Below are 25,210 nucleotides of genomic sequence, written 5' to 3'. Positions count from 1 at the left end.
GGCTTTAATAGTATTGATAATTACATTCATATCGTTTCATTTATAAATTATTATTATTATTATTTTATTGAAAATGTGTATAGATGCACCATCGACCAAAGCTCTCTTGCAATTACCAATTGGACAACCTTACCGACGATTACATCCCTTTGTAAATTTTGTGGTCCCTTGTAATGAAGAAAGTCTGCTATAAATGACACGTGGAGAAACGGATCCCAAGGATTATATACATAAATATGTGGAATGTCTTTAGTTTTAAGGGTGGGTATTCAAAAAAAATTTACCAAGTTAATTTCCGGAAAAAAATGGATAATCAATTTCTTTGTTAGAAGCTCGACCTGATAAAATTATGGTGTTCCCGTGGTTGAATATGAAATGCGTAGGTTTTTTTATGGTAACGTATGGGCAAGGGGCCATTTTTCTTCATTTTTCATTGGTTCGCTACATAGCAAACCGGCCGAAAGGGCAAACTCTCCCCACTATTTCGGCGATACTTGCCAGCGGAGTCGTCGGAAGTCACTGCATCTTGATGATAAAGCTTGGTGAGGTTCAGGTAGGCACTCTTGATCTCAATCGGCGAGGCAGTTTGCTTGACTTGCAAGACTTCGTAAAGGTTGCTGATGAAGACCTAGAGCTCCCGGCCATTGGTTTCATCGCTTCCATTCTTCTCCTCGAACTACTTCTCCCACGGCTACTACTGCTGCTGCTGCTATCGGTGGTGGTTTCCGTAAAAGCTTCAACACTAATCAATCCTATATGGATAAGTAGACTTCCGGAGCCGATAAAAGACATACTACCACCACAGGCAGCACTTGATGAAGCCCTATAACTACATTCAAACCCTTAGGGAAGTCCTAATGTGCCTCCATCTCTCTCGGGTGCAATATTTCTTGTCCATAATTGATGATTATTCTAGAAAGACCTGGTTATACTTTCTTAGAGATAAACCTGGTGTGTATGATAAGTTTCTAGAATGGAAGACCTTATATGAGAACCAAACTGAAAAGAAAATCAAGAAATTAAGGATTGATAATGGACTTGAATTTTGCAATGATAAATTTCTGGATTTTTGCAAGAATCATGTTATTACTAAACATAAAACATGCACTTATACCCCTCAACATAATGGAGTGACTAAGAGGATGAATAGGAGTATCATAGATAAGGTGAGATGCATGTTGATAGAATATGGTCTAGGGAAGAAGTTTTGGCTAAAGCTGCTAGTACAACTTGTTTTGTGATTAATAAGTCCCTTAATTCCTCTATTAACTTTGATACACCTGATTTCAGGTGGAGCAAAGTTAAGTGTGATTATAACACACTTAGACCCTTAGGATGTGCGGGTTTTGTTCAACAAAGTAAGGGGAAGCTTGAGCCTAGAGGTAGGAAGTATATTTTCCTAGGTTACCCCATAGGAGTGAAAGGGTATAGGCTTTGGTGTTTAGTGGATAAATAAGTGATAATTGGTAGGGATGTGAAGTTTAATGAACTAGAATTCCTAAAAAGTAGATCATCTGGTGGTGTCTCAAACTCCCATAATCTAGGCAAGAGTTTTCTTGAGGTGGAGCTTGATGAGAAACCTGATATTGAGCTTGGTACCCTTGATCCCATAGGTGTAGATGAGGATTTAGGTGCTAGTGGTGATCCATTAAATATCAAAGAAGATCTTGAGGATACGGTCCCTTAGACAATTATGTTTTGGCTAGAGATAGGACTATAAGGGAGATTAGGAGACCTTCTAGGTATGCCAATGTAAGTGAGTTATCTAATTCAGCTTCTAATCTCATTTTTTATGCTCTTAGTGCAGCTGACCAACTTAAGGGAAGTGAGCCTAGGTCTTTTAAAGAGGCTCTTGAGAGTGTGAACAGCAAACTTTGGTTTGCTGCCATGAGAGAAGAAATGGATTCCCTAGCTAAGAATCATACTTGGTTACTTGTAGATAGACCCAAGGGTAAAAAGCTTGTAGGTTATAAGTAGGTATACAAGTTTAAGGCATGATTCCTAGTGTGGAAAAGCCTAGATTTAAAGCTAGATTAGTAGCTAAGGGTTAGTCTCAGATTGAAGAGATTGATTATAATGAGGTTTTCTCCCCTGTGTTGAAATATACCTCTATTAGAGTATTGTTGGCCTTAGCTACTATTTATAACTTAGGTCTAAAACAACTTGATGTAAAGACTGCATTCTTGAATGGTAAGTTAGACAATCAGATTTATATGATTCAACTTGAGGGTTTTGTTGTTAAAGGTAGTGAATCAAAAGTTTGCCTATTGTTAAGATTTTTATATGGTTTGAAACAATCCCCTAGGCAGTGGTATAAAAGATTTGATAAATCCATGCTCAATAATAAGTTTAAAATGAGCTATTATGATAATTGTGTATATTATTGTGAGTTTAGTCCTAACTCTTTCATTTATCTTTTACTTTATATTAATGACATGTTTATTGCATCTAAGAATAAGGTTCAGAATTGTAAACTGAAGTCGAGTTTGAAATGAAAGATTTAGGGGCTGCTAAAAGAATTCTTGGCATTGACATTCATATAGATAGAGCTAAGGGAGTTTTGACCTTGTCTTAAGTGGGATATATTCATAAACTTGTAGATAAGTTTGAAAATATTAATTGTAAGACTATGGATACTCCTCTTGGTACTCATTTTAAGCTTAAAGTTGTTACTGATGCTACCATGTTTTTCCTCTGACTAAATGGATTAGTTTCATACAAAGAAAAAAACTAGTTGACATTATCAAGAGTGTTTGCTCTAGGCCTGATATTGCATATTCAGTTGCCTAGTTTGTAGATTCATGAGTAGACCTTGTGATTCATATTGGAATGTTGTTATGTGGTTGTTGAGATATCTTAAAAATTCTACTTCTTATAGAATTGTGCATGATAACTCTTATGTTGATGATACGAGCACTGTTGGGTTTTGTGACTCTGATTTGCTGCTGACTTGGATAAAAGAAAGTCTTTGACTGGTTACTTATTCATTGTTGGTAGTAATTTGGTGAGTTGGAAGTCCACACTTCAACATGTGGTGGTAATTTCAACTACTGAAGTTGAATACATAGCCTTGGTTGAAACTGTTAAGGAGTGTTTATGGCTTAAAGGACTCCTTAGTGACCTTGGTTTTGGTAACTTGTATTTTCTTGTTCGTTGTGATTCTCAAAGTGCTTTGTGTCTTTCAATGATAAAACTAAGCATGTGGATGTTAAGCTTCATTTTATTAGGGATGTTATTGCCAAAAGCCTTGTTGATGTTTGTAAGATTGATACATCTATCAATCCAGTTGACATTATGACTAAAGTTGTACCTGTTGGAAAGTTCAAGTTTGTCTTGAACATGATGAAGGTGTTATCTTTCTAATCTGTTTTATTTGTTTTTTATTTTTTTATGAGTTCACTGTTTACTCATAGGTTATTGCACAGTCAAATATCAAAGTCAAGGTGGAGAATGTTGTACTATAGTCTAGGGTCATGTGTGTCATTTCATATGTACTGGGGATATGAGAGTCTTATGTGAATGGTTGTAAGGGTATTATGGTCATTCTGCCCAGCAGTATATATCATACCTTATGCTCTAGGGTTTTAGTTAGTTCGATACATTATTTATTGTTCTGGTTCTTCGAGAGAGAGAGGGCTCTGTTCTCTGTTCTTCATTGGAGGTGCTCTACTACTGCTCAGGAGAGGTGCTCAAGCTTGAAGATGGTGGAGTCTCGTGACTTTATAATGTGTTGAAAGCACCGGTGATTAATATTCCTTGGTTGGGCATTGAAGAGAGACGCAGGTCTACATGTTGAAGGTGTATTCTTACCTTGCCTGTGTTGTATCTCTTGGTTCATGTCTTGTTAGCTCTTGTGGGTAGATATAGTGCTGTAATCCTTCTCTCTAATCTTGATTAGTGCAATGCTTGATGAATCTTTGTATTCATCCTTGGATGTAGGTCTTTAAAACCGAACTAAGTAAAACCTTCTCTTGTGTCTTGTTTCTTTGTTTGTATTATCTTCCATATTCTGTTGCAAATAGGTATTGTATTAAGTAGAAAACCAAGAGAGAAACCTCCTGTTAGGTGCAGAAGTTGAGTATCTGAAAGGGGATGATGAATTTGAAAGTTTCAAATTTAAAGCCCCCTTCCCAGAAGGTGAGCATATCCAGAATTTTATCTTGTCCATTTTTACTAGAAAATAGACCACCAATTTTCTTATGGATGAGTGACATGTATATATGTGATTTGAAAGGGTTGAGATAAATTAAAATAAAAAAAATAATCTTATAAATCTAACTTAATCCCTTTAATGTAATCTATAGACAGATATCATCGATACCATGTACACAACAAAAGATAATTCATTAACCTATAGTCTAATGTTAGAAAGTAATTCTGAAAAATCAGAGATATCATTTGAGTTTTGGTGATTGGCATGAACTAGGAAGGATTTCTGTTCTGAGACAATGATTTTGCAGCTGTGTTTGTTTTGCATTTCAGCCTAATCTAGCCTAACCTTGATTTAAGTAAGTTACGATTTTAATGCAGAGATCTTTAGCGGGTTGAGTGTCCAAATTATAATGTAAACTCGCATGCTGCATACGATCTTGAAAGTCATGACCCATGACTTGTTTTCCTTTCCCCTGAATTCTTTTGATTTTTCATACAAGTGACAAGTGACTCGTGACTTTGAACTCTTCAATCTGAAAGTTTCTTTTCTCACTTCATACGCTAATGTTCAATTATTCCTTGCCCACATCAGGTATTCTAATTTATTTTAAAAAAAAAATTTGGCAGAAAAGAAATGTTTATTTAGAACATGAAAACTCATAGTTGAGGATCCTCAATAAGCACACATTACTTTCCTTGCTCGCAACACCGACAAAAATATCATTCAAGACATATCTCAAGCGAAATTGATATCATTTCAAGATTAGTGCCAAGGGACTTTTTGGGTTTCATGAATATAGGGAAACAAGACTAATAATGACCAAATTTTCTTCAAACCAAGAACAGAAATTTCCACTAAGAATTAGTGTAGCAAACCAGAAATTAGAAATTTCAAAACAATAACAATGAAGAATGAATGCTACAGGTCTAAAAGGTCAACAGAAAGAATACATATGATGCACTCCCTTTAGTATAATTTCGTCTTTTACAAGAGTAGTAGGAAACAACAGCTATGACGGTACAATAGCCTTCTGTTTAATGTCCAGGGAGAAGGGAAGAAGAAGAAAAAATAGATGAAGGGAGTCCATGTTCTTCAAATCACATGACTTCATATACATAGCAGAGAAGCGCCACATAAAATTTCACTAACTCCCACAAGTCCATTTTGAAGTAGGGACACAGTCAAGGTAATGGCACCATTGGCATTCCTCATACGCATTCACCCCACGAAACAACATTACCAGCGCAACGGTGAAACTGTAAATATTAACACCAAAACAATGGGAATCAGTTTTGGATGTAAAATCTGAAGTAAATGAAGAAATCCCAAAGCATCAATGGTACAATGCAATTCAAATTTTGGTTTCACCCAGCAGAAATATTTACGAACAACAAATAATTACTTATATTTCAATCAGGATAAACTTACCCAACAATTAGTAAGATTAGTGAGACCAGCCACAAAACATATTGGTATGGCTTGTATTTAGATTTTGCACGAACATTGGCTGGAAGATTGCCCCGCTCTACCCAGCCAAACTGAGGTCGGAGCATCAGGATAAAACCAAGGAGGATACCTGTTAGGAATCCACCGATATGTGCAAAATTGTCAACGAAAGGAAGAAGTCCAACAACTAAGTTGATGACGATCATGAACACAAGTGTCAATAATGCTGCAGCCTGCATACGTCAACCTTGATTATCAAGCTAGTTCTAAATTAAATATATAAAACACTTTTAATTAAACATGGTAGGTAGTTCTTACCTTGTTTGTATAGATAGTCCAGTTTATAAGAAGTTCTGAAAGCATGGCTCCAAGAAGTCCAAACAGTGCACCAGAGGCACCAACGGAGATTCTATTTCTAATGAAAAGGCAAGAAAGAACACTTCCTCCAAATCCTGATACAAGGTACACACACCCAATTCGCACTGCAAAATTTCACTAGAAGTGAGTGCTCAACTTGACAAGAGTATTAGACCAAAGCAAAGAAGACAGAAACATAAGGATCCAAACAAAAACTACATTTGCAAGAATAATCCTTGAGACCATAGATTGGTTATTCAAAATTAAGGGGCACCCCAGGATCGTAGTTAAAAAAGGACCACCTAAGTTAAGGAGGGCCACGGATGCCTTTCAATCAACTTCCCTACAAGGTTATGTAATAACAGCAGAAGAAATAACAACAGTAAAAGTAAAAACAACCATGTACAAACCACCCACTGATCTACTACATTTAAAAAGATTACACAATTCTAACACTAGAAACAGAATGAAGAAGATCCATAACAGCAGAATTCAACATGATGGACAGAATACTTCTAATGCTGTAGATCCAAAGCAGGAAAAGAATAGGACACATAAAATCTTACCAAAACCAAATTGTTGTTCAAGTCGAATCCCAATGAAAAGCAAACTGAACATGTTCACAAGCAGATGAATAACACCTGCATGGAACCAGATACAAGAGACAAGCCTCCATCCTTGATGTCCATTAACCACTTTGTCCCAATCAAGTCCTCCCAAGTTATCCAGTCTAACAAAGTACAGGAAACACGAAGATTAGTGTTGCTTTATCTCATTTATTTATCTTGGTTACAAGGACAATTCAACACACTTTAAAACATAGATTTTCTAGCTCATGAAACCTTTCTTTGCACAACATCATCAGCTATCAAGAGCTAATAATAAGGAAATCCAGAACACAAAAGCAGTATCACAACAAATCCTTGTACACACATAGCAGAAAAAATTAACAAGGGACTCAAATCAGTATTGAGTAACAGAAGCTCATAGCACTTGTGATCTGCATAGGTTTTGCGTGTGTGCATATGACTCAAGGAGCAAGAGTATTGTGCCTGTGTGTGTGCTACCCATCCAAACATATTCCTTGCTCCATTCCCTACCCTTTTCCCTAACTCTAAAATTATGTAGAAATTAAGGAATACAGAGAGCTAGATGTGCATGACAATAAGGGATGGTCAGAAATACAACAAATATTGCCACAATATAAGAGGCTATATGATTGAATTTGGGTTGAGATTTGTCATATCAATCAAGACTTTCCTTACATATCCAACCATTTAAATTAGGATATCACCTAGTGTATGTCAAATTAATTGCCTACTTGGAAAATCTCTCAATGTCCTTATGAGATAAACTCTGTTATAAGGGGAAATGACCAGCATGGTTCCACGTTGAGAAGCAGGGTGAGGACTTGAAAAGGTCTGAGGAGGAAATCAAAGAAGATGGGAAGTGGGTAAAAATAAGAGTAAGGAAGGTGTTGACGTTCCATAATGTATTCACAAAGGCTCTATCCTACACAACTACAATATGCTTTTACAAAATACCAATCGAAGAAAAAATTGATAAGTCATCACTGAAACTTGTAATGGTATACTTCCCCATCGTCTGTGAAACATTGTGAATACTCCAATCAGGCTGAAACAATAAGTATTCTAAAAGTGCAAACAGGGTTGGGGCAAAAATCTTTCATAGACAACTGGAAAAGTACAAAAGGAAAATTTCTCACTCCAAACTATAAGATAAAATGTTAACCCAAAAAAGCAATATGAGATCAAATAATTGAGTACAGTTTCCATGAATCAATACTGTTAAACAAAATAGAGATCAGCAACAGAGTTGGGGAAAAACTTCTCGACAAATAGCAGTCATAAAAAATTAAAACGAACCATTCTCTCTATAGGAGTTACCTGAAAGCAGAACCATTAAGCCACACATACCAAAATGCATAAATTTTAAGCAACACACGGAATCAATGAAATTAAACTTCTCTACAACCCCACAAAAAGGCAAATCAATAAAAGAAATACTAAAATAAACTGAGCAAAAGGAAGAACAAAGACAAGAACGATTACGTTGAAGAAGATGGTCCGAAAAGGGGATTCTCTTGGAGAGGCTCAAATGAAAACCTGCCAAGAAACGTAGCTACGCAGCCTCCTTGAACCCCAGTATTGCTCTTAGGGCAGTTGTTGTAATACATAGTAACTATGAACAGAACAACGTCAGCCACCACAATCGAAGGAATCAACCAAGAAACCCATTTCTCCTCTGTGCTATTTTGGTAATTGGCAGGTGGGTAGTACGAAGGATAACCGTTCCCCCTGTTCTTGTCATCTCTGCTTTCCGGATCCTGGGTAGCCATGTTCTCTGTCTCCTCTGTTTCTTCGCCTCAAACCCTATCGATTACTGTTCTTGTGCCACTACCCCTCGTCTTCTCAGTAATTCAAGCAAGAGTAGCAAATTAATAAAACAAAGCTCCAGTAACCCGTGCCTGAACAGAGAAAGAGTTCTCTGTGCTCCTAAAACGAAAACAGGAGAAGTGGCTTGTAAGGGAGAGACGTAAGGATGAAATCTTTCCTTTCCTGTACTAAATGTAACAAAATAGGCGGACAGAGGGAGAGGGAGAAAGAGAGAAGGAAGGAAGAAAAGGGTTGAACTGAGGCGGTTAAAGTTTACCTGGCGTTTGTGGGATGTTTTTGTACATGGTCACAGCTCACCTGTCACCATCGCAGCTCATCTACATCACGCTGTTATTGTTATGCCCAACGGAGCCGTTAGAATGACCATTACAACCTTCTTTGCAGGACAATGAGTTTCCAACTCAAAAACTCATGCGTTGGGTCGTGGAAGGTTCTACCTGAATCAAAGTACAGATTAGGATGGTTGGTTTAATCAGAAGATCTAGGGGTTTCGTGCTCAGTATATTTTCTCAGAATTTAGGGCTAAGTCTCCTTATGTGGTAAAAAAAGTATAAAATGAATAGAAACTCTGAGTTTCGGAGATGAACTTCCTTCTTAATGTAGTAAAAAAATAAAATGAACATAAATTCTATTTTGATATGTATAAAATTTAAACTTTTCCAGAGCAAATTCTCATGGTCCAAAAAAAATAAAAGGTCAAACTTTGAGCCCTGAGTGATAGGAATTTTATCCATTTCCTTGTCATATCAAAAATTAACCATCAATTTTCTTGTAGAAATATGTTATGTGTCACAACATCACATCAAATGACTGAAATTCATTTATAAATCACGTCAACCTTTTAAATTATTTACTTGTAAACATGGAACTATTTATCGCCAAATACCAATTTCATTTCCCCCAACCGCACTTCTGATTTGCTTTTCCCCAACGCAACGGTTTTAACATTTCCCCTGCCTTCCCCGCTTCTTCTCCGTCGTTCCCACTTTCGTCTGTTCGCTTCTCTCCGCTCCCCTTTTTCTTTGTTCCTCTTTCGATCAATTGTTTTTCTAGTTGCAAGAGTCGTTGAGCATGCCAAAGTTCGTAGTCATGGCGGAGGAGAACCAGCCCCCCAAAGACCACCATTGTCACCAAAAACTCCAACTCTCGCTCGTTACTCGGTTCGATCGAGTTAGACACGGCGTGGTCTCTCCACATACACCGATATGCCGGGTAGTCCCTCGTTTAGTTTCATTCTCAAAGCCCTAGAAATCTCCGGTGACGGCCGCTTTGGTTTCCTTTCCGGTAGCCCTCTTCTTCTCTCCTCTTGCCTCTCAATCCCATCACCTTCGCTCCATCCTTATCGGTCTCTTCATCGGATCTCCTCTTGACCTTGTTCTGGTCGGACTCATCAAGCATCTTATTCGTCATGCTCGTCCAGTTTATAACAAGGGAATGCATTGAAGCTCTGAGAACCAAAATCTAGAGATTGCCATCGCCATTGAAGCTCTGAGAAGCAACTGCAGATTAGCGGAATTGCAAAACTAGTTACACGATTTCTTATTTTTCCGGTGAAATCAGGAATCATATGCCTATGCTCGATGCCCCTCAATTTCTTGATTTCCTCATTTTTTCCGGCGAAATCCAATTGAAACTCGGCGAACTTTCGCCGAGATTTCAGGGTTTCGTTGGTTTCGCCAGCCAGCGAAACCCCGAAATCCGGCGAAACTTCGTTCCTTGCTTGTAAATAGACATTAATCTTTTGATGTAATGTTGGGATACATGTCATCCCTGAGTGGTACTATGGGTTGAGCTGTACGGAGTGAGTACCATAAATAATTCTTATAAAATATACTTAAAATGTCAAAGGGGAATATATTCTTTTATGGGTTATATTTGTTTATGTCATTTTTCATTTTTGATAAATTATATTAATTATGATTGCATTTTGTGTCACGCATGAGTTGGAATCCTCTACTTGTAAAGATAGAGGAATATGCTCCCCTAATATATATGTTCATGTTCATCACGTATTTAAGAGGAGAACCCACCTCCATTAAGACTGAGTGTTGACATCATTAGGAAAGATATTTATGTCAGTTTCACGAGAGCGTACAATTCTCACATTTAGACAAACAAACTATCTATCCACCATGAATAATAATCTCTTTGTCTCAATAAATATAGATAGTTTTTTCATGGATGAAGATAGTAATTGTTAGTCTTTCTTTGAACAGTAAAATAGCAATTTTCAAGACATTAAGACATTAAGATTTAGGTATAAGAAGAATTCTCTTAAGTTAAGTTTTGAAATTCATGACTCATTTATGTGAAATGAAAATTAGTAATAGGAATAGCAATCACTAACACTTCGGGCTGCTTCTGTAAAAGTAAGCATTCGATGACTGTAAAAAGAGTAAGCATTCAAGATCATTTGACTATTTTAATTTTTTTGAATGGGACTTTCATGAGACCCTATATTTTGCTTAAGAATTACCAAACTTCTATTATTTATATAGATAATTTTATTTTAGTATTGATTTAATTTCACTTTCTTCCATTATATTTTCCTTGCGTTCTAGTAACCTCAAGTGAAAGTGATGTATTCCCATTTCTAACCTCCTGTTAGCCATCCATCTATTTTCATGTCTACTTTTCTAGTGGGGTAGTTGTAAGGGTGAAATTATCCATTCCACCCCTTATGATGTAAAATATTACATCCATTATTAATACCATAATTAAACACTATCATTGCTCATTGCATTCGTGTGGTAACGACATAATAGAAAACATGTCAATGCAGGGATGGTAGAGTGGTAAGATCCATACTTCTCAGTGGAGAGGTCATGTGTTCGACCCTTGCGGACGACAAGCATCCCCCTGAGGATGTAATCAAGGTACGCGCAAACTAACCCGGATGAACCTCAAATACCAAAAAAAAAAAAAAAAAAGACATAATAGAAAACATGATCTAGTTCTAATGGAACCAATATTGGGATTAGCTCAATTAGCCCAACCCTATAAGGCTATAACCCATTCGTGGACTTCGGCATTTAGAAATAACCCGGGATCAAGATCGTGATTCCGATCGGCATTTGAACCGAACGGTTCGATTTAACCACTTGGGTGGACCGTAAAGAAGGCTATTTTGGTAAAACACAGTATGTCAACTGTTCCATAAAAATGAGAGTTGAGTTCGTTACAACTTCTACACCTAAGAGGAAGTTGTTGGTGAGAGCTTGAAAGGGTTTGGTATCAAAGAAAATTGAGCCCATATGGCCCCGTCTTGGGCCCACCAGAGTGGAGTTGGTTAAACCGAAAACACTTTGTAGGTCCAACATAACTACCCCGGTTATGGCAAACCCCTAAAAAGTTGATTTCTGATGTTTTTCTGCTTTCTTTCACACTCTAGGGCACCCAATTAATTCGTTAAAGCCTGAATTTGGTGTTATTAATACATTTTATGTTCATTACGAAAAAAAGGGCACTTTATATGTTTTCCACAGCTTGGACTCAAGCCTAGTAGAAAAATCTGGATCACCTCTCCCTCGAGGAACACGTATCACTTTCTATGTTTCTTCACCACACAATAAGTGTGGCATGTGAAGTTTGTGTGCATTGATAAAATAGTTCAGAGGTATGGATCCCACAATGGAGAACACATTAATACTTTTAAGCAACATTGGTTGAAACTAACTTTCGGATTAAATTTTATCCTAAGCCTGCCTTACCACTAGTTTCTCACTCTACTAGTTTTGATCCTAGTATTGAACAGGCAATAGTCAAGCAGGCCTGCTTCTCGTATTAGCAATCAAAAGTGAATAATACAAAAGAAAGCACAATAAGAGTGGAGCTCACAAGAGATAATCTAAACCCAAGTCTCATGAACCCTACCCCTATTGTGTAGCAGAGAAGTGTCAAGAAAACAGAATGTGCTCCCTGGACGGAAAGGGATTCGGAGTCAAGGGTACCTGGGCCAAGCACACTGTCAAAACTCGAAAGCCTTTCAAGCCCATATCAACGGTTCAACGTGCTTCATGGTTCAATCATCGTATCTCCAAGACTCTGATTTCTCCACTGGTTCTCTGGGAATGGTAGCGAAGCCGATAGTTCATGAACAAATCCCCAGAACGTGCAATTGAGGTTGCCATTCTTTTTCTGTTTCTTCGATTGCAATGTCTGCAATGATTTCATCTCATCTCTTACAATTCAAGCCTATGAAAAGATACGGTCGAGCTGACTCAGTTTCTCTCCAACTCCAGCCATGGTTGGCTTTCTTGGAGCTCTGCAGAAACACCAATGAGTTTGCTCAAATTCACTCCAAATTCATTAAGCTCGGTCTCATTCACCACCCATTAGCCTTCACACGTCTCATTGCTTTCTGTTCTATCTCTCCCTCCGCAGATATGGACTACGCCAGGTCCATATTCAACCGGGATATGAAACCGAACTCTTTCTCTTACAACGTTATGATCAGAGGATATGCTCAGAGTATCCAACCAACGGAGGCACTCCGTTTATTCTCCCAGATGGTCAGTGATGCCCATTCGACACCGAACCCCCTAACTTTTCCCTTTGTTCTGAAGGCGTGTTCCAAGTTAAACGCCATTGAAGAAGGTCGACAGGTTCATGGGCAACTCTTTAAATATGGATTGGGTGGAGACTTGTACGTACAGAATGGGTTGATCACGTTCTACTCCTGTTGTGGTTCAGTCGACGTTGCAGCTCAAGTGTTTGAGAAAATACCTCAACCCGACATTGTTTCATGGAATTCGATTATTTCTGGCATGGCTGATTCAGGTATCGTGGAAGAAGCGCATTCAATGTTTAATCGAATGCCTAACAGAAATGTGGTTTCTTGGAATTGCCTGATCGATGGCTATACGAAGTCAACGTCCTTGGGGAAGGCACGGTGGTTGTTTGATCAGATGGACGAGAAGAATTCAATCACTTGGAACATTATGATCGGCGGGTATGTTTCGGCAAGCAATCTGGAAGATGCTCGTAAGATGTTTGTTCAAATGCCGCCTCACTTGAAAGATTTGACTACCTTCAAACTGTTGATTGATGCTTACTCGAGGGAAGGTGCATATACAGAGGTGTTGGAGGTCTTTCAAGAGATGCAGAAATTAAAAATCAAACCGGACGAATTTACAATCGTTAATGCACTATCAGCGTGTTCTTATCTAGCAGCATTGGAGCAAGGCGAATGGATCCATGGCTACATAGATAAGAACAGCTTCACGGTGGATGCAATCCTGGGTACTGCATTGATCAATCTGTATGCCAAGTGTGGGAAGATGGAGGCTGCTCTTTCTGTGTTTCACAGGATAGAGGACAAGGATGTCGAAGCCTGGAACTCAATAATCTACGGTCTCGGTGTACATGGATACGGGAAGGAAGCTTTAGAACTTTTCTCAAGCATGTTGGACTCAGATTTGGCACCTGATGAAGTAACATTTCTTAGTGTTTTGAGTGCCTGTAGGCATTCAGGTTTTGTTGAAGAGGGGAGAGAATTCTTTAACCTGATGAGCCAAGCATACAATGTGAGACCAGGAGTTGAACATTACGGGTGTATGGTTGATCTTCTTGGCCGGGCAGGTTTGGTAGATGAAGCAAAAGAGTTGATTGAGAAAATGGACATAGAATCAAGCGTCCCCATGTGGGGAGCACTTCTCGGAGCTTGTAGCAGGCTTGGTAATGTACAGATGGGCGAACATGCCGCAAAACATCTCATGGAGTTGGATCCCAATGATCCCAGCATTTACGTTATTCTTTCTAATCTGTATGCTGCTGCAGGCATGAATGAGGATGCAATTGAAGTAAGAAAGAAGATGAAAAATCTAGGGTTGGCGAAGGTCCCTGGCTGTAGCTTGATTGAAGTGAATGGCATAGTTCATGAATTTCGTGTGAGCAGAGACACTATTGAGGAAACCTGTTAGCGTCACATTTTCAAAATGTAACAGCACTCTTGTAGCCCTTCACACATGCTGCGACATGCAGATTCCAATGCTGAGATCAACAGTTAAAACCACCAGTGCCTCGAGCACCCTCTCTCCATGAATAAAAAACAGAAGGAACAAGGGATGGATGACACCGGCTGGACGGGTTGCATAAACTGACACAAGCCCTACTACAATCACAGTGCAGCAGGTAAATGTTACAGATGTTTAGGGCTAAATACCGTCGACATTGACATATCTTGCATACCAAACGTAGCTCTCAGCCCTGGAGAACCATTCCGACCCCCTTTTCTTTACCATTCCGACCCCCTTTTCTTTAAAACCTTACAAGTTTAAATTGCTTTTCCATGGGCATTTTAATGTTAAATTGCTATTCCCATTTCCCGAATCAAGCAAATACACCTGCCCCAAATATCATTGACAAATTTCAGTTCTTAATTTGTTATATTACCCAGAAAGGTAATCGAAAATCATTTAAATCATTCTGGATTAAGTCGTCAATTAAACTGGAAACTGCCTAATAAAATACCAGTTATTCCGACAAACCATCAATTAAAGAATAAAAGCTTCTTCACTTGCAATGTTTTAAGGTAAAATATCTGTAGAGCACGGTTTTGGTCAATCCATACAAAAACTTCAAAATGGAGAAGGGACAAAAACTCCTAACTAGTCTCTGCTCAAAGAGTAATAGTGGGCACAGATCAGCGCTTACCACCACCACCAAGTTTGGAGCCCTTGGGTGCAGCACCCTTGGGTACGTTGCCCTTCACCTGGGTTTTTTGTGATTTGGAAACCTCTGCTTTCTTGGCCTTCTTCTCATCCTTAGTTTTCTTGATCCTTTCCTTGATTTCACTGCAGAATGCATAATATAGAGTTTAAGCAAACAAGACATTAGGAGTATTACTGTGTCCCTAGTCCTGTTCTCGACAGTTTCACAAGGGGCATTTCAAAGGGCTTTTAGAAATAATTGGAAAGTGACAGCACTATGTCACCTTTAGAAGGTTTCATTGTGATTTTACATACTTCAAGTATACACATGAGATGGTAATATTCACTCCAAAATGGTGTGAAATACTAGAAGGGTAGTAAGGTTACAAACTACTTGAATTCATCCATTTAAAAAAAATGGTTAAAAACTGTTTGACACCTTGCAGGCTCTAACAAGACATAGATAAATGGATCAACTTGTGTTAGTTTTGGTTCACTGGAAAATTAAACAAGATCAGAAGAAAAACAAATAGGAAAGCACTAAGGATAGCTTACCGAAGAGCAGCCTCCCTGGCAGCATCACGCACTTCTGGCTTCTCAGTTCTTTTCTTTTGGATTACCTCCAAGGTTGCACCAACGATCGACCTTGAATAAGGCTTCTTGGTAGCACGACGCCTTTTCTTTACTTGTTCAGCAGCAATGTCCTGCCCGCCAAAAATACAGAGGAAATTTTAGTTATAACAATGGACCAACATGCCAAACAAATACATATTAAAAGAAGTCTTAAAAGCATTTGCTACAGAAACACACATAAAATATTGATAAAATAATCATACTGACCTTCTTATGCTGCTTCCTGTACATGGCAGTCCATGTTAGCTTTGATGGCTTCAGTCTATTGTGGAAGTACCTCTTGCACTTTGAATTTGCAAAGAGGAAAACCTAAAAGCAAGCAGAGTGACATAATCACAAGTTAAAAGATCATCCAAGAACTAAAAACCAACACACCTCACATACTGTAAGAACTTTAAAAAACAGGAGCACGCTAAATGTGGCAGGCTATTGATAGTCTGTAACCAGAAAACCTAATTATATATCTCACCAGGACTCACTCACCTGAGAATCAGAACGAACAAATCTGATACCCCTGCCAGGGTATATCTTGGCTCCACTGAAACGACAGAGCTCGGTCCTAAAATGCCACAAGTATAGCATTAAAAATAAAAATTGGCCACCAAAAATACACAGAAAGACAACAAATTTATATTTCACTCATTCCATTGAAAGGTCATAAAATGAGTACAGAGAGAATTCTATTAACAAAAACTACATGCTACCAATGGATATTAAGAAGACTCTGCACAAGCCAAACAACAAATCCATCACGTTCAGGGAAGGCTAATAACACGCGCAGCCATAATTTTTTTTTTTTTTTTTGGAGGGGGCATGGGAAGACAGTAGCCACGACCCCACAACCACTTGATGTCTATTCTATGAAAATTACATCTTTTAAAGTCAATAATCTAAATGATTCAGTTACAGACCCTTCCATATATGAAGCTAAAGAAGAAGAAAAAACAACTGGATGGATCATTTAGAAATTCCAAATCTACAAAATCAGCATAAGCAAGTGAGTGCAAGTTAACTTTTGACGAACACGAGAAACACAAATTCACCCATTGGAAGCATATGCAGCAGAGAACACTCCCTACAAACCGTGAAGGAAAAACAGAATATCATTTGGGTTCTTGACACGACCAGTACAGTTTGAAAAAGGCCCTAAATTGATCAATTGGGACACCTTTTAAAAGACCATCGAACTGGATGAGAGTCAATACAAAAATCCATATATTTCTAAGAATAGGTTTTCTCCCGACCGTAAGCATAACCCCACAACCACTAGGCTACAATGGAGTTTAGTCTTCATTTTCTTCATCTCTGTTTTCTTTCATTTAAAGATTAAGCTATTAAATAGTTGATCTTGAGGTAGCACTTAATGTCTATTCTATGAACATAGCATACTTTAAAGTTGAGAACCTAAATGAATCAGTTGATCCTATAGGATAGATCCACAGACCCATATATCTAGCTCAAGAAAGCCAACAGGTTAGATCTTCACTTCGAAATTCCAGATCTACAAAATCATCTAAAATGCATCACAAAATAGAACTCAGAGTAACAGAATGATAAACCCCCAATTCATGAATTGTTATGTATAGCCAATCAGTCAAATATGGAGAAGGGAAAAAACACGAGACAGTTAAAAACGGTAAACATATATTGAGTTACTAAGCAAAACCTTTAGCTTAAGAAGAGCGGTCATTTCCCTAACCCCTAGAAACCAAACCAAGGAACCAAAATATCATTTGGGTTCTTAACGTAATCGAGTCCAGATTGGAATAGAACCTATATTGATCAATTGGAATATTCGTACTTCAAAAGACCATCAGACCGAATGAAGAGTCGAAACGAAAAACTACGATTTCTTTCCTTAATCAAAGTCTGAATGCACCGATAAAGAAACAGAAACACAAAATGCAGCCATGAAGAAGTAAAGATTTCAGGGAAATCGCAAAAACTAAAAAACTAGAAAACACACAGATAGATCTCCATTCACCACAGCTAGACACAAAATCCATGAGAATCCATCACAAAACACTACTCAAATCCAAGTAAGATGCGAGAAACAGAGGAAAACATACTTGAGAACCATTGTTGCCGCGTTCCTGTTCTGCTCCTTACAACTGCTCAGAAACCCTAAATGCAAAGATGCAAGTCGGACTAAGAACAGACCTATATAAAAAGAGATAAAGGGTAAATCGCGGACAAAAATTTATGATTACAACATTTATCTAGAGACGCTTGATTGAAACCTTTTTTCACGATCAGAAGGTGTGGAAAATGAGACCCGTGGAACTAACCAATATAAACCTAGATGGATTTACTACCCATACGATCCAATCAGGCCCATGATACCTTTTTTTTTTGGGGGGTAGGAAGGCCCATTATACTTCATGAGCAACCGTCTGTATAACATATACAGGCCCAAGACCAGGCCCAACTCCCATTGAGGATTTTTGCCTCTTCAGCAAGACTACAAAAATTAATTCATTTTACAATCTAAGAGCTAAGTGTGCATGAATGGTCTTAGGTTCAAACCTCTATCCCTCAACACTTTCTATTTTTCCCTTGAGTCTGGATCACCTCCACGTTGAAAGATCACGCATATTGACGCTTTCTAACCACAGACTGTGTGGGGACCCAGGCGGGATCCAGTGGAGGTCCCATCTCTAAATTATTTTATTAATATCATATTGACCCCACATAATATATGTGATCCAGACTCCCTCTGATTCCCATCTACTATGCTTGTGGGCCCCAGTACTTGTGAATAGTTTGATGATAATTTAAATGAAAAAAAAAAGGCATTGAAGAGATATTTTGAAACATAAAGAACCCAAATAGCATGTTGGCTAAAGCTTCCTCTATGTGAAGGAAACTCTATTATAAATTAATCAAGATGCGCAGATAAATTTGATGAGTTTCAGAGAGCAAGAATGGGTATCGAGAAAGCATTTTAGATATCCCAAAACCTTCGAAAGGATAATCTAACCATAACTTGTTAGGTAAATCATTCAATGGGGAGTAATGGAAAACTCTTCAAAGTATAAACATTGTAATCCATGATAGAAAGGCTAGTAGCTTACATCTACCAAAATAAAGATTATTAAATATCACAATAAATATTCATTACAAACTCCATGGAGGTCCATCTGCCAATTATTTTGCCATTTTCAATAAAGGACATTTGGCTTCTCTTTCTAGCCTGTTAATATTTTGGGGGATAAATCTTGCATTTTTTGTTTGAACTTCATTTATAAGAACCTTATACATATTTAATTGCATTTATAAATTGAAATGCTCATTGAGGGACATTCTTTTTTTTCCCACAGATCATTGAAACAATACATATAAGCCACTGGTCATGTAATGCATCAATATTCTCTCCTGTTCCAACTGACTTAATCAGTCCATCCTTGATTGAGTTCCTCCTTTCATTTTGATCCCACACCAACCCCAAGAAATTTATGATTCTAACTTTACATTGAGGAAATCCACCCATGGTACTACATATTGAGGGGTATGAGAGTGCAATAATGCGTATCAAGAGAATATTTTGAAACATATTGTCTCACCCAAATGTGATCCCTTTGCATGGCCATGGTCAATCCCCCGAGTTGGCTCAAAGAGAGAGTGAGAGTGGGCCAGCTCTGAAACCAATCAACCACCTTTGAAGGTTAACTCAGATTCAAGATCAAAACCACCCGAGGTCAAGGCTTAGAAAGCTAGGAAGACGATGAACAATATATGCTCAAGTAATAACATGTAGATTACCAAACACATTGGTAGGCGATGAGTATTTATAGTGGAACCAAGTGCTTCGTGGTTCTTGGATCATTTAGCGTGTCCCAGATCTCCTCTAGGATGTCATGCGGGTATTTAGGGATGTTACCGTTCTAATGGGCATATGGCTTACACTGACCATGCAATTAATGCTAATGTTGACAGGACTTTATCTACTTTCACGATAAACCAACAAAAACAGTTTCCCATGCAGATTGTGGTCAGATCAACGTATCTCCTAACAAGTACGAAATGTCATACCTCTAGGTGGGTGAGGACAAACTGCACTTCTAATTATGGGAGAAGAAGTTGGGTCCTCAATCTAGTCCAAGCTCCTGCCACAGGGAGGGTACATCCCATGACATATGCACCGGGAGTCTCTAGCCATTGGAGCCTCCCACCTAGGGACCTCATCACGACACCTTGACTCTTGCTAGAGTTTGGAGAACCGGAATCAACAACCATTGGCTCAGGCTGGACCTTGGTCTACCCAAACTTTGAGACTTTGCCAAAATTGGGATAACATATACCAAAGCCATAGGAGGGGTTATGAACCATAGTACGTTAGTGAAGCTTCCTTGTGTGAATAAACTTTTTTGGGATAAAATTTAAGACATAGTTTTGAAGAGCACAAGAGAGCTCTAACTAGTATCCGAAGGGCATTTTAGAACATCCCAAAAACTTTAATACTATTTTCTTTTGACATAGACATTGTAACTCGTGATGGGGAAGCTAACAGCTTGCATCTGCTAAAATGAGGATTATTAAATACCACAATAAATATTCATTAAGGACTTCGTGGAGGTTAATCTACCAGTTTTAGTCATTTCCTACTTAAGTTCCCGTTAATATTTTGAGGCATAAATCTTGTACATTAATGTTTTGCTATGCACATTTATAATAATTAAATACAATTTTATATTTTAAATAACTAAATATAAATTTGCATTAAAAATATAAATTCAAAGATTTTTAAAAAAATAATATATAAAAATAAGTGTTATTACAATTTAAGACTAAGGAGATAATATTATTTTGCACCTATAAATTGAAATGATATTCATGAAACATTCATTTTTTTCCCTCAATTATCACTTTTGATTACAATAAAAAATAACTTTGGAATAATACTTTCTTTTTCTTTTTTGGTTCAAGAATAATACATATTTATAGAATGCAATAAATATAAGCTATCATGAGAAAACTTAAATTAAAAATAAAAATCAAAAATCAAAAATTGAAGAGAGATTTTAATCTTTTTATAGGAAAAATAAAAAATAAAGGTACAGCTTCGGCTAAATAGTTATGACTTCGAGTGATATAAAGACATCAATAAACTAGGTTATGACAAATTACAATTTTATAGGGCAAATACCCCACACTAAATTGGTGTATGAGCAATCATACATTAGTTGATGTATGATTGCATTTACAAGTAGGTAGATGTCAAATACATTTAATAGATTATCTACCAATTATCCATACTTTCTATCGCATTAATGAACTAAACTTCAATACAACTGTTATTAATTTGAAATTGTTCCAAAATATCTGCATTTTGGCAAATGAAATGTTGTTTTAAGTCACTTTAATAAGTTCCCCTCCCCCCAAATCTCTTAAGACTTTTTCATCTTTTAAATTATATAATAGGTTTATAAATTAATAACAATAATACATGAAAGAGCTTTCATATATGATTGTGGATAAAAATGTCAACTTGAGTCAGAGAACACATCATTTTGATCCAATATCCAAATACATATATTTATAATATGCAAGCAATTATATTTCCGACATGACAAGAAAAAGAAAAAAATACACATCCTCTCATGAGACACCCTATACACATTTAAATTATAATTTTGTAAGTTGACGACTAGTAAAAAGCATATATAGATAATCTCATGAGACATTCTCTCTATTATCTTGTTCTTTCTAATTTTCACATTTGATGCCATTTTCACTAGCTTAAGGGGAAAAAGTATTTATTCAAAAAGCCAAGTTGATTCGAGTATTTTCGTTTTGAAAATTGAACCTTCACACCACTACCATCTACAGTATGCCCTTCTTCCCCTTTTTACCAACTTTACCAACTTTAACCCGAGTTTTAATGTTGTTAAATTCACAACACGTGCCATGTCCTCTCTGTCACTTAATTCTCTTGAATGCCAATGCCCTTTTATTTATAACAAGAAGACTTCATCTTATTATTATGGGAGCATATTTATATCATTGCAAAACAATTAGTCAATGGTGCTTTTATAACCAATGCCTATATGGATTTCCATAATTCACAAACAAATTAGCTAGCATAATGTAAATAATAAGTATCAAATAGTTATAATGATGCACTTGTTGGATCAATAATCGATAGTTTGGAGCTCCAATAAAGGGAAACAATCACAACCTTATTTAGTGAAATGTGCATATACATTCTATTCATAGACAATAAAATCCCTCAGCATATAATGTAATACAATAGTAATAAGCTTTGTTTCAACTAAATGGGTCGGCTACATAGATTCTTGTTTTCCAATCAGTTTTGTTTGAGATCACGTTAGATATAAGGCCTAAGTCATTCATTTCATTTATCAGCGTTTATTTTAAAGTTATTTTAGGTCTACCCCTGACTCTTCTAGTTCATTCAATTTAGATTACATCACTTATCAATAGAACGGCATTTTTGTGTCTCTGTTGAACGTGGTTATGCGACTTTAAATGACCTTCTTGAAGCTTATCACTCATGGGAGCAACTCCCAGACTAACTCTAACATACTCATTTTTGTCATAATATGTTTATCTATATGATTATTTTTAATAGTCCAATACTCTGCACCATGCATCATAGCTAGTCGAACGACGGTACTATATAATTTTCTTTAAACTTTAATGGAATACGTCAATCACACAAGATCCCGGACTTACATTTCCACTTCATCCAACTTATATTAATTATTTGAAAAATATCATCTTTTATATCACCTATTCTATTTATAATTGAACATATGTATCTAACACAATCATTCTAAGGAATTTTCTTATCGTTAAGTTTCACCACTTCATCGTTTGTCCGATCATGACTAAAGTTACAAACTAGATATTTTATCTTCGTTCTACTTAGTTTAAAGCATCTTGATTACAAAGTTGTTCTCCATTATTGTAACTTGGTATTAATCCCCATTTGAGTCTCATTTATCAATACAATATCATCAGGCAAAAAAAAAAATACAATAGGGGACGTCCTCTTGATTGTCTTTTGTTAACCTCATATGCAAATAATATGGGCTTAAAGTTGATTATTGATGTATTCCAACTGTATTTAAGAATTCATTATTTTGTCTTCCCACTATTCTTATACTTGTCATTGCACCATCATACATATCCTTAATTATGTCTACAAAGTTACTTGCAACATTTTTTTTTTCTCTTTTACTTGCCAAATTAACTCTTTAAGAACTATATCACAAGCTTTTTCTAAGTCAATAAATACCATACGAATGTATTCCATACACTTTCTATATATTTTCATGACTATCTTAATTAGGCAAATAGCCTTGGTGACCCCCCCAAAAAAACCAATTTTTTTTTTTTTTTTTGGTTTTTTGTTTCTCCCGGGTTTTTTTTTTCCCCCCCCTTTTTTTTTTGTTTTTTTTTTTTTTTTTTTGCTCTTTTTTTTTTTTTATTTTTATTATTTTTTTTTTTTTTGTTAATTGAAACTACTTTGCTTCTCTCCTTCTTTCTTTTTTTATGGTCATAATCGTAAACAAGAATCATAAATATTTGAAGTTTACTAGGTTTTTTTTTTTTTTTTTTTTTTTTTTTTTTTTTTTTTTTTTTTTTTTTTTTTTTTTTTTTTTTTTTTTTTTTTTTTTTTTTTTTTTTTTTTTTTTTTTTTGGTCCCCCTCCCCCGGCCCAACAAGATTTAAACTAGAGAAATAGAATGTCTATTTTTTCTTAATGTCTTCATCACATACTAGTATTTTATCGTATTCATTTTTAATATATCTAATATGGGCAAGATCTCTATTATTTCTATTCCTTATTTTAGTTATCTTATAAATAGATTTTTTCCCCTTCTTTTGTGTGCAACTTATTGTATAACTTTTTATACTTCTTCTCATTTGTTTTCCCCACAATTTTCTTACTTTCATTTTTAGTCAACCTATACATTGAAAATCATCAACATGCAATGTAATGATTCTTTAAAAAAAATAAAATAAAATGTAAGGATACAAACAAGATATTATCAGGAAAATAAAAATTAATAAGTTTATTTTATAATTGAGAATTAAAAACTACTACTTTTTTGTTATCTTTTAATCAAAATGTTTCGATATGGCTTATTTGCATTTAATAAACCCTAGATATACATTAATTATTTCCAAAGCCTTTATAGTTTGTGAATTCATAAGTTTCGATGCTAACTATAATAAAGGGATTCACCGAACTAATACACTTAATAAATAATGACATATTATAGTTAATGCTCCAATAGTTAGTTAACAACTTACATAATCTGTTATTTTTATCTATGTGAAAATATTAGTCGCTTAATAACATTTATAAAAACTAGATGAATCATTTTGTAGTTTCAAAATAGGTTCCTCTTGAAAATAACAATAAGAAAATTCATTATGACAATTTAAATTTATAATTAAAGGCAACATTATAGTAGTTCGATTCAAAATGCATTTAATTTTTATTATAGTCATATTTAATTTTTCCAGTATAATTGATGATATTACCATTATTTTACATAAATTTATATCTAGGTATTTACTAACATAAATTATAAACAATTATTCGGCTGTTTTATTTGTAATAAATGTTACGATGGATGTATATATATATATATATATATACATGGATGTATATATATATATATATATATATATAAATATATATATATATATATATATATATATATATATATATTATATATATATAATAAAATCACATGAAACCAATAAAATAAAGTAACTTATAATTTTGGTAAAACAAAAGAAGAACAAACACTTGAAGTTACATGTTTTTTAATGGAACGTATAGAATCTGATTGATCTCCAAAAGGGAGCATACCTCTTATTTCTTATACATTCATCATCTTCATATATGAAATGTTGTATATTTTATTTACTTTTGAACATTAAAAGTTTAGTATGTAGAACTTAGCCTCAAATAGGTAAAAGTCATCTAGTTATATGCATTATTAAATTGTTATGTTATGGTTAATGTTTTTATAATTTGAACGATTTGACATTCTTAATGTGATTTTACATTATTTTTTTTATATATTATATGTCATACATATATTAATACAAACAAAAATATTATTCACGACATAAATTAACATTTTTTCTAAAAAAAAAAAAAATATAAAACGACATTTTACTGACCTTAAATTTTAACTTATCAATTAAAATTGTTCTCATACTAGCATTTCAATATAAAATTTAGTTTCTACTAGGCATTGCACTATATATGTAATTTTTTTATTCATCTTTTGGTGAAATCATGGTTGGATTATAACATTTGTTTTAATATAGATTAACTTAATAATGGAACTACGTTATGTAGGGTTTGAACTTTCATTTTACGGTGTGTAATTATACTGTAAAATGAGTGAGATCAAGTATTCAAAATCATCAAATTGATTGATTCTCGCAATTCTCTAGGATAGACAACATCAATGATCACTATGACAAATTCTGATTATTTATGATAGATATTAACTTTACTTATTTAGGGAATAACACATTAATGTGTGAATTTTATTTTATTTT

The 25,210-nt window shown here is 35.7% G+C and overlaps 2 protein-coding genes and 1 pseudogene across 2 annotated transcripts; 1 reads left to right on the top strand and 2 right to left on the bottom strand.

Moving 5' to 3' along the window:
* Positions 1 to 4,858: 4,858 nt before the first annotated feature.
* Positions 4,859 to 8,822, bottom strand: LOC149030128 (RHOMBOID-like protein 2). The gene is made up of 6 exons (XM_089142435.1): positions 8,630 to 8,822; positions 8,029 to 8,472; positions 6,523 to 6,686; positions 5,918 to 6,081; positions 5,582 to 5,832; positions 4,859 to 5,409 (listed from the first exon to the last, which is right to left on the bottom strand). The coding sequence occupies exons 2-6, from the start codon at positions 8,313 to 8,315 to the stop codon at positions 5,298 to 5,300; spliced, it is 978 nt and encodes a 325-aa protein (XP_088998561.1). The 5' UTR covers positions 8,316 to 8,472; positions 8,630 to 8,822; the 3' UTR covers positions 4,859 to 5,297.
* A 3,936-nt stretch (positions 8,823 to 12,758) lies between these two features.
* On the top strand, positions 12,759 to 14,294 carry LOC149030127 (pentatricopeptide repeat-containing protein At3g29230 pseudogene; annotated as a pseudogene).
* Positions 14,295 to 14,837: 543 nt separating this feature from the next.
* On the bottom strand, positions 14,838 to 17,803 carry LOC149030126 (large ribosomal subunit protein eL24-like). The gene is made up of 5 exons (XM_089142434.1): positions 17,726 to 17,803; positions 16,140 to 16,215; positions 15,864 to 15,965; positions 15,579 to 15,727; positions 14,838 to 15,167 (listed from the first exon to the last, which is right to left on the bottom strand). The coding sequence occupies exons 1-5, from the start codon at positions 17,734 to 17,736 to the stop codon at positions 15,017 to 15,019; spliced, it is 489 nt and encodes a 162-aa protein (XP_088998560.1). The 5' UTR covers positions 17,737 to 17,803; the 3' UTR covers positions 14,838 to 15,016.
* Between the last annotated feature and the right edge of the window lie 7,407 nt (positions 17,804 to 25,210).

The sequence above is a fragment of the Hakea prostrata genome, chromosome 1, assembly GCF_041222555.1.
Source record: "Hakea prostrata isolate BN-2017 chromosome 1, UWA_Hpros_2, whole genome shotgun sequence".
Lineage (NCBI taxonomy): Eukaryota > Viridiplantae > Streptophyta > Magnoliopsida > Proteales > Proteaceae > Hakea > Hakea prostrata.
The sequence above is the reverse complement of the archived record's forward strand: the minus strand, read 5'-3'. Positions and strand labels throughout refer to the sequence as shown.

Excerpts from the sequence above, each read along its gene's own strand:
- LOC149030128 (XM_089142435.1), bottom strand. The coding sequence starts at position 8,315 with ATGGCTACCCAGGATCCGGAAAGCAGAGATGACAAGAACAGGGGGAAC. Across the intron at positions 6,082-6,522 it reads TGAACAACAATTTGGTTTTG|TGCGAATTGGGTGTGTGTAC; the intron begins GTAAGATTTTAT and ends GAAATTTTGCAG. Across the intron at positions 5,833-5,917 it reads GGACTATCTATACAAACAAG|GCTGCAGCATTATTGACACT; the intron begins GTAAGAACTACC and ends TGACGTATGCAG.
- LOC149030126 (XM_089142434.1), bottom strand. Across the intron at positions 15,966-16,139 it reads TTGTTCGTTCTGATTCTCAG|GTTTTCCTCTTTGCAAATTC; the intron begins GTGAGTGAGTCC and ends GCTTGCTTTTAG. Across the intron at positions 15,728-15,863 it reads ACAGGAAGCAGCATAAGAAG|GACATTGCTGCTGAACAAGT; the intron begins GTCAGTATGATT and ends TTTGGCGGGCAG.